Raw genomic sequence first — 12,066 nt, 5'->3', positions numbered from 1 at the left:
AAATTGTTCCCGAAACCCAACCGCCTAAAGGGAAAGGAAAACGAAACAAAGGCAAGCAAGTGGTGGGTGATCAACCGTCGAAACCGAAGGCGACTAAGTGGACACCAATCGAAGAAGAAGCCTTAGCCAAGGCTTTCATTGGCACTTCTGACAACCCGTTAAAAGGTTCGTAATTTTTTTAAAGTTTACATCTTTTTAAAGTTTACATTTTTTAAAGTTTACATTTTTTAAAGTTCAAATTTTTCAAAGTTTATTTTTTTTTTGTTAACAGTGGGTTTTTAGGTTTATTAGTTTTAAAGTTTTTTTTTTTGTTAACAGTAGGTAGATTGTTAAAGTTTTAATTTTTTTTTTGTTGAAGTTTTTTTTTTTGTTTATTATTATGTTAACACTTTATATATTTTGTTTGTTTTTATAGGTACTAACCAATCGGGTGATTTTGGTCCAAGGTATTGGCCAAGTTTCTCGCCTTGATGGACCAAGGCCCGTATCGAGATCTCGACTCGGTTTCCTGAAAGTGGCGGAAAATGAACTCGTCCATCAATAGGTTTTGCGAAGAATATAATAAATTATATACAAGTGACCGTCGTAGCGGGTGGAACGACGAGGATGTGTTCAAAATGACGTTGGAAAAGTATAAGGACAAGAATGGTAGCAACTTTCCTCACGTTCGCGCGTGGATGGTTGTAAAAGATGAACCAAAATGGGCGCCTATTCCCAACGAGGTGGCGATGGCGAAACGCCAAAAAACATCGGAAACGGGTAGTTTTAGCGCCGGTGGATCGGACGCGAGGTGTCACATAAACTTAAATGATGACGCCGACTATGACGAAGACGAGTATAACGTACGTGAACTGGAGCGTCCACCGGGCCGAGACAAAACAAAGAAGGAGCGGGCCAAGGGAAAAGAAAAGGAAAAGGTGGACCCGAACATGGTTGAGTTTATTGAACACCTAAAAATGTACAACGACGTCACGGCCCAAAAGACGAAGGCGAAGGAGCGGGGCGTCGAAGAAAAAAGTCGTGCATCGGAAGAAAAGTTACGCGAGAAGGTCCGATTGGCGAATGAGAAAATCCGAATTTCCGATGAAAAAATTCGGCTCAAGGAATGGGAAATAATGATGATGAATGTCGAGGACGAACCCGAGCCGAAACGTTAGATGTTGAAAAAATTACAACACGACATCATGAAAAAACATCAAATTATTTAACTCTATGTTTATTTTTATTAAGTCTTTGTTTTTTTTAAGTTTATGTTTTTTTATATTTATGTAATGTGGGTTTAATATTAATGAAAATATTTTGTTAGTATATTTGTTAAATGTTAAAAAAATAGAACACTAAAAAAAATAAAAAAAACATAAAAAGTGGTGGAGAACTATGACTAGGACCATCCTACCATGCCCTCTAGTTTTGGAGGATGGACCATCTTAGGGAGGAATGTGACGTGGCGCCTACGTGGCGGATCATCCTCCAAGGATGGTCCATCACCATACCTTGTAGTCTTAATACTTGTTAATGATGTATTTAATTCCTGGACCTAACACCACATATATATGCCAATGATCTCTAGATCAAGTGGTGGAGAGCTTGCATTTCTCTTGAGAGATGCAGGTTCTACTCCCACTTGGTGCAGAGTGAGACACTGGTGGGCAATGATAGGAGACCCAAGGAAACCTGAGTTGGATCTTGAGCCAAACGGGTTTTACGGGTAATTTCACCGTCGTGCCTACGGGCGTGTGGGTTACCGGGTTTTCCCCGGAATTGGTGGTGGACTCGGGTTACTCTCAGAATACTCCGTTTGTCCAGTGGGCGCCCCGAGAGTGCTCGGGATTGAGTTTGTTGGCCGTTAAAAAAAATACCACACATATATATATATATATATATTTTAAATTTTGATAAGAATATTATATCTAGGGATTGATCCACTAAAAAGGGGTTTTGCCTAAATAGGATTGAAGAACATTTTAGTCCAAAAAGCACAGACTTTCGCTCTTTTGTTTTCTCATTACAACAAAATCTAGTACAAAAAAATTTAACACAAAAAATCAAGCATATAAAATGTAGCACTAAAATATAATATAAAAAATTCAGCACAAAAATGCTATACAACAACACAATATTTTTTGGATTTTCTTAGTTATCATATTTTCATAGCAATATAGTATTCAAATTAAAAATGAAAAACTAACATTTTCATCTTAGCCATCGATTTAAAAGTTGAAAAGCTAAGATTTCTTTTGATCTTACCCATTATATCTATAATATGTATATGTGAGATAGATTATTAGAAATCCTCGTAGCTTTAAAATAGAATGTGCTTTATCTTAATATATTAATTTGCTTTGCTACAAATCTCTTAAGAAACTTCTATTTCACACTAATACAAATAAAAACATATTCTACAATTGAAAATTTACTTTTATAATGATTTGCTTTATGGTAAAATTTATATCATGATAATGGTGATGTCGTCTCAGTTTCCCCGTGTGACACGTCAACGACACTTCAACTTTTTTTTTTAAATTGCTCCAGATTACAGATTACACGGTATAATTTCAGATTTCCTCAAAGCCAAATTATTTTAATTTAAACTTTACAACAATTTTTATATTTACCGGTCCTTCCTCAACCCTCACACCGTCCACCCTAAACACGACTATGGGATAATGATGATTTAAAATATATAAAAATCTACATTATTCCATATATAAGTTTACAACTTTTTTATGCATCATCACTTGTACATTGTGCTTTGGGTATTTTTCAAAAAAAAAACTTGATTTTTTACTTTTAACCCACATGTTTTTATCTTTTACAATTTTAACCCTACATAATTTGTTTTTTTAACTTTAACCCAAAACTTTTCATTATTTGCAATTTAACTTCACAACTTTTGTCACTTATACTTTTCATCTTTCGCAAATTTTCGTTTTACGTATAGTTCTAAATTTTTCGAGTTAATACGACGCAACGTGCATGTGTGGTTCAACGTTTTTACCTTTATTTTTCCATGTTTGACAGGTTTGTCGCAACACGCATATCCTAGGTCGAGTCAGTGTTGGTGGTCGACATAGCCGGCCCTGAGGGTGGGCGGGGAGGACCACCGGCCAGGGCCCGATATTTTGAAGGGCACGTTATTCTAAAAAAAATCCGATATGCATATGTAAAAAAATTAATTAATAGGGTATACTCATACAAACACCAACATAGGCCCACTTACAAAACTATTTTTATGGTTGATATTAGTTATTAGCCCATTGACATTAGGTTTCAATCTTTAGTGAGGCCAATACTCAATTCCGTTAAGGTCTAAGGGCACGTTTTTTCGAGCTCGAACAAGGTACACGAATTCTCAGGGCCGACCGTCGATGACGATTGTGTGACATTAGTACTATTTGAAACCGTTTTATGCCCCGCCGCAACGCGGGGTGTGCTTTGAGAGGTTTTCAAAGAAAAAATGGTTATGCATATGGTTGTCGTAACGTTGGCTTTCGGGGTTTTCCAAAAAAAAATTGATTTTTTTTTACTTTTCACCCAAAAGTATTTCATAAATTACTTTTAACTCAAAACTATTTGTTTTTTTTTTTACTTTTAACCCAAAACTTTTTATCTTTTGCAATCTATGCTTATAACTTTTTTACTTTCAACATTGGTCATTTATAGTTTTCGTTTTCCGCAAATTTTTCGCTTTATGCTTGGTTCTAAATTTTGTGACTTAACACATCGCAGCGTGCGTCTTTGGTTTAACGTTTTTACGTTTCGTTCTAATTTTGAGAGTTAACACGACGCAACATGCATGTGTAGGTGAACGATTTTACATCGTCTATTTTTTCCCCGTTTGACAGGTTTAACATAAGGTGCGGGTCCTAGATTGACTTAGTTATAACTATAGAATTCCCGCCGCATTGCGGCGGGTCGCATTCCTAGTTCAAATTTTAAGAGAAAACAACATAATATTTATTTAAATAGAAATAGAAAATGAAAGAAGAAGAAAGATCAGAGAAGTCACATCAAAGGTGCGTGCGTAAAAAACAAAGCAGCCCAACAATAAACATCTGGAGCTCAGACGTGAATTACATTCGAAGCCTGAATACAGATCACTAATTTTGTGATGATCACGTCATGCAATTTTGGTGTGTGTTCGTATTGATTTCTAGGAAGTTTCTTGCCATTTTCCAAAGCGAGTGTAGTTATTGTTATTCAGTATATAATTACGGGAGGTGCACATCCTGGAACCAGAATATAAATCCTCACACCCATGGCATTATAGCCTAGTGGTATCTTGGTGGTGGGATAAGACTTGTGACCAATTGGTCATGGGTTCGATTCCCACAAAGGGGGTTTTTCTCAGATTTATTGGGTTTCCTCCTGAATTGGTGTATAGGCATTAGCCTAGTGGAGATGGATATGATCGGGTGGTTCTGCTGGTGGCACGATGATACTCCAGTGGTCCGTCAGTGATCCAAATTTGCCGTTCAAAAAAAAAAGAATATAAATCCTCACCATCTTGTATTTCTTCAACCTTTTCTCACTGACAGAAATTTGCAAAAACAACACTGGTATCATGCTTTATGAGATGAGCACCCCCACCTTTCACACCCTTACCAAAGCCAGTGGCGGAGCCACACTTTGAACAACGGTGTCGTCCGACACCATTGAATTTTCTGGAGCAAATACAAAGTATAATAGGAAAAATTTGAACGACACCGTTGTTTTTTTACGAGCGACACCATTGTCTTTTTACAAACTACACCATTGTTTTGTTTTCTTCTAAAAGAATTACATAATAAACAAATTTATATTTCAAAAATTAAGCCCAGTTACTTGAATTTAATTAGTATACTTTAAATCATTAAAGATCCATGCTTAATTTTTATTTTTTTTTTCTAATCCAACATTATAGCCCCGTGTCTATTTGGTTTTGTTTCAATTGTTTAACCTAACAGGATGTTTGATGATCATTTGAATAATGAAAAAGAGCAATTTTTTTTGCAAGTTGCCATTGAAAACATTATGAATCATTTTCAAAACATGAAAATGCGTACAAAGCAACTATTAAATACATTTTTTCAAATGACTTTGTAATTTTATTATGTGTTTTTATTCAATAACATTGTACTTTTACTATGATATTTGTTTTTATTATGTGATTTGATCCGATAGATCCGAACCGATCCAAAAAGTTCGACTCCGGGTTACTATAAACCGGGGTATCCATAAAAAATGACACCATAAGAAAAAATTTCTGGCTCCGCCACTGACCAAAGCCAAGAAAAGATGGCGTCTTGCATACTTCACTATCTCTTTTTCAAACACCCTGGTATCCTTCGCCAAAAACCTCATCTCCAAGGCACTCCCCGTTTCTGAATTTCCTACCTATTCCGTTATCGAAATCATCCCACAAACTGATGTTCCTAAGGTTAGTATCAATATCAAAGACAACTCTGATCATCATTTCAAACACCATGGTATTGATCAAACACAACTCGTTAACATCATACAAAACAAAGACTTGGCAACGCTTCGCAGGGCTGACGGTGTTAAGGGTTTAGCAAAAACCCTTGACACTCATCTTCAAAATGGAATCAACGGTCAAGATTTAGACGAACGGATAACCGTGTTTGGTTCCAATACTTACCAAAAACCCCCTCCAAAGGGTTTGTTCTATTTTGTGGCTGAGGCTTTTAAGGATGTCACCATTCTCATACTAATGGGGTGCGCGGTTCTTTCTCTTGGTTTTGGCATCAAAGAGGACGGAATCAAAGAGGGTTGGTATGAAGGTGGAAGCATACTTCTCGCAGTCTTTCTAGTTATCGTTGTGTCTGCGGTTAGTAACTTTAGACAAGAAAAACAGTTTGATAGTCTGTCAAAAATAAGCAATAATATCAAGACTGATGTTGTTAGAGAAGGGAGAAGACAGAAGATATCGATATTCGATATAGTTGTTGGAGATATTGTGGTTTTGAATGTCGGAGATCAGATTCCAGCAGACGGGTTGTTTATTGACGGGCATTCATTGCTGGTGGACGAGTCGAGCATGACAGGCGAGAGTTGTTGGCCCCAAAATGGATCTTGATCTCTAGACAATTGAATAACTTGAATATAAACTGAATATCTGAATACATAAAATGTTGAGAGTGAATTACAAATGAGAAATCTATCCCTATTTATAGTTTCTAAAGGGTGTGATCCAATAGACGTGTCTCTTCGTGAATAGACGTGTCTTTTGGATCTTGTGGATGAGATTGCTTGTGAAGAGTTGTGTCGATTTATAGCCATTTATCCGAACAGTTGCGTCTCCTTTGGTGGTGTCTCTTGGCCGATCGGTATGAGGAGAAGGGAGGAGGACACACCCCTTCGGTGGTGGTGGTGGTTATAATCTTCCATCTTGTCAATTTCGGCCCCTATACTTTGTAACCGCTAATTAACTAACTTTAAACTATCTATCTAACTAATCATGGTGTTAAGAGATTAACCGGTTTTCATTCACCCCCTTAATCTCGAACATCCATGAATTGCTTTAAGTCTTGAATTCCGAGCAGTTCCCTCATTGTAGCAAACTTGATCCTTGCTAGTGCCTTTGTTAGTATATCTGCCCGTTGTAGTTCTCCACTTATATGCTCCACACTGATATCTTCGTTTTCCACGCATTCTCTTATGAAGTGATAGCGTGTGTCAATGTGCTTGCTTCTTCCGTGAAAGACTGGGTTTCTCATGAGTGCTATTGCTGAAACATTATCTACTCTGAGTGTTATCTTCTCTTCCTTCCAGCCTGTGATTTCACTTAACAATCTTTTAAGCCATAGTGCTTGACATGCTGCTGCAGTGGCTGCCATGAATTCTGATTCGCATGATGATAGTGCCACTGTTTGTTGTTTTTGTGTACACCAGGTTATAGGTGATTCTCCAAAGTAGAATACCAGACCAGTTGTTCCTTTTCCTTTGTCTGTATTAACTCCAAAACTACTGTCGCTATAACCTGTGATCTTACATCCTCCTTGTCTTTTGTAAATGATTCCATGCTCTTTAGTTCCTTTGATGTAACGTAGTATTTGCTTTACTGCTTTTAGGTGTTGCTCCTTTGGTTCTTGCATGACGTGATCGAGAACGGCTTGATTATGGATAGTTGTTTAGAGCCGTTGGATTTGCACTTAATGCACGAAGAATTGGCGGGTTATGACAAGTTTTATGATGCCAACTTTGATGATGTTTTGATATGGTTTTTACCAAGTTTTCTTGGTATTGTTAAGTCAAGAGAGATGCCACCGAAATTGCTAGACGGAAGAGATGTGAATTTGCTACTTTTGTACCGTATTGTGAATCTCAAGGGTGGAATTAAAAAGGTATTAGAAGATGATTCGTGGGCTGAAGTTGCACTCGAGTATGGGTACGAGAAGGTTGATGGCTTCGAGATGAAGGTTTCGTATGTTCACTATATCGAGTTGTTTGAATGGTACTTCGAATATATGAAGGAAAAGGGCGATAAGAATGCAAAAGCAAAAGAGAAAGATGGAAAGAAGAATGCTCAAGTCAAGGAGGTCAAGACCGAGGATGATGCGGACTTGGTGATCACATTCGTGGTCACCGATGACGAAGATGCGTGAAGATTGTTGCGGGTCAAGAAGATTCGTGCTTAAGGGGGAGAATGAAGACCGAAAGTTAAGCACGTATTTCTTGATGGGCCGCGTTTACGTTATGTTTATTTTAGTTAATGGGTCAGACTTTTATTATTATGTTTAGTTTATTTCGGTTGGGCCGTAGGCCATGTTTGTCCAGGTTATTTTTAGTCCAGTATGGGTCAAAGAACAATGTCCGTGTCAGTTTGTTTATAGTCCAGTCCGATAGAAATATGATACGGGTCAAGGGTTTATAAAGCCCAAAGGTGAAACGGTGTGTCTCTTTGTTGTAACTGCTGCAACGGTTATTCAGGATACACCGTTTAAGGAAAAGACGCGACCGTATAGAGGCACCGTTTCACACCTATAAGAACCCTGCATCATTGTTCTATTTCGTAGCGTTGTAACAGACATTTGTTGAAGGTATTCGAAGTCAGTTTATGTTATTATCGAGTGCTGCAAGTATTTCTGTTTCTCGATCAGTAAGTTTTCCATTCAAATCATTCGTATTACTGTTCGTTCATTATTGTTACAATGAAGTTCTGCGATCGTTGTTATATGATTGATTGTGATTGTGAATATAATAACAACCCGGTCCGTTCCGAATGGTCCTGGGTGTCCGACGATTCTGATACCAACAAGAGTGAGCAAATAGACGTAAACGCTGATAGGAATCCGTTTTTAATCTCTGGTGCTAAAGTGGCTGACGGGCATTGCCGGATGCTAGTGTTATCAGTTGGGATGAACACTTCTTGGGGGAAGATGATGAGTTCCATCACGGGTGATAATAACGAGCAAACGCCATTACAATCACGCCTCAACAAGCTAACTTCTTCAATTGGAAAGGTAGGTCTTGCAGTTGCTTTCCTAGTTCTTTTAGTTATGTTAATTCGTTACTTCACGGGAAACACAGAAGATGAAAACGGTAAACGAGAGTATAACGGGAAAGGCACGAGTGTAAACGAAATACTAGATTCTGTTACGGGTATATTCTCGGCGGCGGTGACCATCGTGGTGGTGGCAATACCTGAAGGTCTACCGCTAGCAGTGACGCTCACACTTGCATACTCTATGAAGAGAATGATGAGTGATCAAGCCATGGTTCGGAAGTTATCCGCCTGTGAGACCATGGGTTCCGCCACGGTTATATGTACCGATAAGACCGGGACTTTGACTATGAACCAGATGACGGTAACAAAGTTCTGGCTTGGTCTCGAGTACATAGAACAACACGCTTCTAATGTTATCGCCTTACAAGTCCTTGAACTTCTACATGAGGCAGTTGGGCTCAACACTACAGGTACGATATTCAAACACGCTTCACGACTGGTACCTGAATACTCGGGGTCACCAACCGAGAAAGCGATTTTATCGTGGGCGGTTGAGGAGTTGGAGATGGATATGGAGAAACTGAAACAATGTTCGACTGTTCTTCATGTCGAGACATTTAATTCGAAGCAAAAACGAAGTGGGGTTTCGATTAGGCGAAACAACGACAACACCATTCATGTTCACTGGAAAGGAGCTGCAGAGATGGTACTAGCAATGTGCTCAAAATATTATATAAGCAACGGGTGTAAAGAGATCATTGATAGCGATTCAAGAAAACAATTGGAGAATATAATCGAGGGAATGGCAGCAAGTAGTCTCAGGTGCATTGCTTTCGCGCATAAGAAGGTTTTTGAAGGTACAGAAACGTTAGCCGAAGAAGGGTTAACTTTGCTCGGGATCGTTGGATTGAAGGATCCATGTAGACCCGGATCCAGAAAAGCTATTGAAACATGCAGGTTCGCTGGAGTTGAAGTCAAGATGATAACGGGAGACAACTTATTCACAGCAAAAGCCATAGCCACCGAATGTGGGATACTTGAATCAGGTCAAGAAGTGTGTGAAGACGAAGTGGTGGAAGGTGTCCAGTTTCGTAATTTCACAGATGAAGAAAGAATGCAAAAGGTTGATAGAATCCGTGTGATGGCAAGATCTTCGCCTTTTGATAAGCTTTTGATGGTAAAGTGCTTGAAACAAAAAGGGCACGTTGTGGCAGTTACCGGCGACGGGACAAACGATGCACCGGCACTCAAAGAAGCGGATATTGGTCTTTCAATGGGCATTCAAGGAACCGAAGTAGCCAAACAGAGCTCAGATATCGTGATCTTAGACGACGACATCGCCACTATTTCAACTGTATTAATGTGGGGACGGTGTGTGTACAACAACATCCAAAAGTTCATCCAGTTTCAACTCACGGTAAACGTCGCTGCTCTAGTTATTAACTTCATTGCAGCGGTAACTTCTGGTGGGGTCCCTTTAACCGCAGTTCAACTTCTGTGGGTGAATCTAATCATGGATACTTTGGGTGCACTTGCACTTGCACTTGCTACAGAAGGGCCCACTAAGGAACTCTTGAACAAACCACCAGTGGGTCGGGTCGAACCTCTCATAACTAATATCATGTGGAGAAACCTACTTGCACAAGCTATTTTCCAGATTACTGTTCTATTGACGTTCCAGTTTAGAGGTGAGGCGATACTTAACGTGAACGAGAGGGTGAAAGACACAATAATTTACAATACTTTCGTGCTATGTCAAGTGTTTAACGAGTTCAACTCGAGGAAGCTGGAGAAAAGGAATATATTCAAAGGGATACACAAAAACAGGTTGTTTATTGGAATAATCGGAATTACTATAATCCTTCAGATTGTGATGGTGGAGTTTTTGAACAAGTTTGCTGATACAGAAAGACTAAATGGTGTGCAGTGGGGAATATGTATTGGTATTGCAGCTTTGTCTTGGCCTATTGGATGGGTTATGAAGTTGATACGAGTACCCGATAAACCATTTCTAAGCTACATTAGACGCTAAGTTACAAACAGTTGTATATACATGACTATAGCAGTTTTATGATTTTATTTCATCTCCGTTGTATTTAGTTACGTTGCGATTTATGATTATATAAAAATAGTATTATGGTTTTGTTCCCTATATTCCTTGTTTTTGGGTTTCATATTCATTTCTCAAGGATCATGCTATACACCAAATAAAAGAGACCCACAAAGAAGAATTCTAAGTGATGAAAATGAACAAAAGTTTGAAAGTAAACACATTGAGAGAATGTATGCAGTGAACATAACAGATGCACGATAACACTCTTTAACGCTTTTGTTGCTAACACACACACACATATAAGAGCAACTCTATAAGAAAACCATCAGTGATTAGAAGCGCAACTTATTGAATTTTGCCAAAAGTTCTTTGTATAACCATCAAAGAATGAAGGCGACAGGTGCAATATAAGTTAATCCGGATAGCATCTGGGTAATTCGAGTGTTACGTTAGAAGTGACGGGTGCAATATAAGTTATCTTTCATTTCGTGTAATTTCATTCGTGAGGTGTGAGTATTTCTTTTGGCGTGGGGTGGTAATCTTACAAGTTGGATAACTCTAGAGAGATTAATAAATATGGAGCTGTTATAATATTGGGTGGGGGGCTTTTGGGTTCTATGTATTTGGTGTGAGTGAGTATTTGGTGTTGTATATGCGGCGCAAGAAGGGTTGAAGAGCATTTATTGTTTGTGTTTGGTGCTGTGTTGTCTCAGTGAGTCGTGCATTACTTATTATCAAGAAAGCGGTGTGTACTAAAACATTTGTGTCTTGCGGTACAATACTTTACGTCGTGCAAACTCCTTCGCAGCATACTGTGTGTGTTCATTTCTAGGATGAGGGAAACTACATTTTATATAGATCATGAGCAGGTCGTAGGTTTCTTATGGGTTTAACCAGCTCATGTGCATGTAGTATAGAGGATGAGGTTGAAAAAAAATATTGAAACAACTAGAATATATGTACGTATGTATAAGCGACAACAAATACCAGATTTGAATACCTTTAAGCTATTTAACTGTCAAGGGTACATATATGCAACAGCAAGATTGAACACAAAGGCATATACGGTATACACAAAGCAACGGCGGAACTAGCTCAAAAATTTAGGGGTATCCCAATTTTTTTATTTTTTAGACCAGGGGTATCCTTTGTAAACGGGGATGAAGTTGAGGGGTATTTTTACACTACGGAAACAGAGTTAAGGGGTATTTTTAGACTACGGAGACGGGGTTGAGGGGTAGCCCATGCTACCTCTACTAACATTCTAAGTCCGCCCCTGACACAAAGGGATCACAATGATACTCAAAATTACTAAGATGTTTGGCATAGTTATTGATGTATTGCAAAATACATCATTTATTCGTGTAAAGTTTGTATAATTTTCGTTATATTTAGTTTTGTTTTTCGTTAGAATATGCATGCTATTGATTAAATCATGTTTCGTAGGTCTTGATGCTCAAATATGCGAGAAACCGAGCAAAACGAGTTAAAATGTTGAAGTGTCAAGGCTTGAAGCATGTTGGAAAGGTTGAAGAGTTGAAATAGAGTTTAAAAGCTGAAGAGCCAC

General features: G+C 38.4%; 1 protein-coding gene across 1 annotated transcript; it reads left to right on the top strand.

Moving 5' to 3' along the window:
• Positions 1-617: 617 nt before the first annotated feature.
• Positions 618-10,496, top strand: LOC110880487 (calcium-transporting ATPase 12, plasma membrane-type). Its single transcript, XM_022129009.2, has 4 exons — positions 618-722; positions 5,237-6,053; positions 7,762-7,770; positions 8,272-10,496. Exons 1-4 carry the CDS (start codon positions 618-620, stop codon positions 10,476-10,478), a joined length of 3,138 nt encoding a protein of 1,045 aa, XP_021984701.1. The 3' UTR covers positions 10,479-10,496.
• The last annotated feature ends 1,570 nt before the right edge of the window (positions 10,497-12,066 follow it).

This window comes from Helianthus annuus, chromosome 10, assembly GCF_002127325.2.
Source record: "Helianthus annuus cultivar XRQ/B chromosome 10, HanXRQr2.0-SUNRISE, whole genome shotgun sequence".
Classification (NCBI taxonomy): Eukaryota; Viridiplantae; Streptophyta; class Magnoliopsida; order Asterales; family Asteraceae; genus Helianthus; species Helianthus annuus.
The sequence above is the reverse complement of the archived record's forward strand: the minus strand, read 5'-3'. Positions and strand labels throughout refer to the sequence as shown.

Bases quoted from the DNA above. Each gene is read 5' to 3' on its own strand.
- LOC110880487 (XM_022129009.2), top strand. From the start codon at position 618: ATGACGTTGGAAAAGTATAAGGACAAGAATGGTAGCAACTTTCCTCAC. The intron at 723-5,236 runs GTGGCGATGGCG...TGACACCATAAG, and splicing joins GGGCGCCTATTCCCAACGAG to AAAAAATTTCTGGCTCCGCC.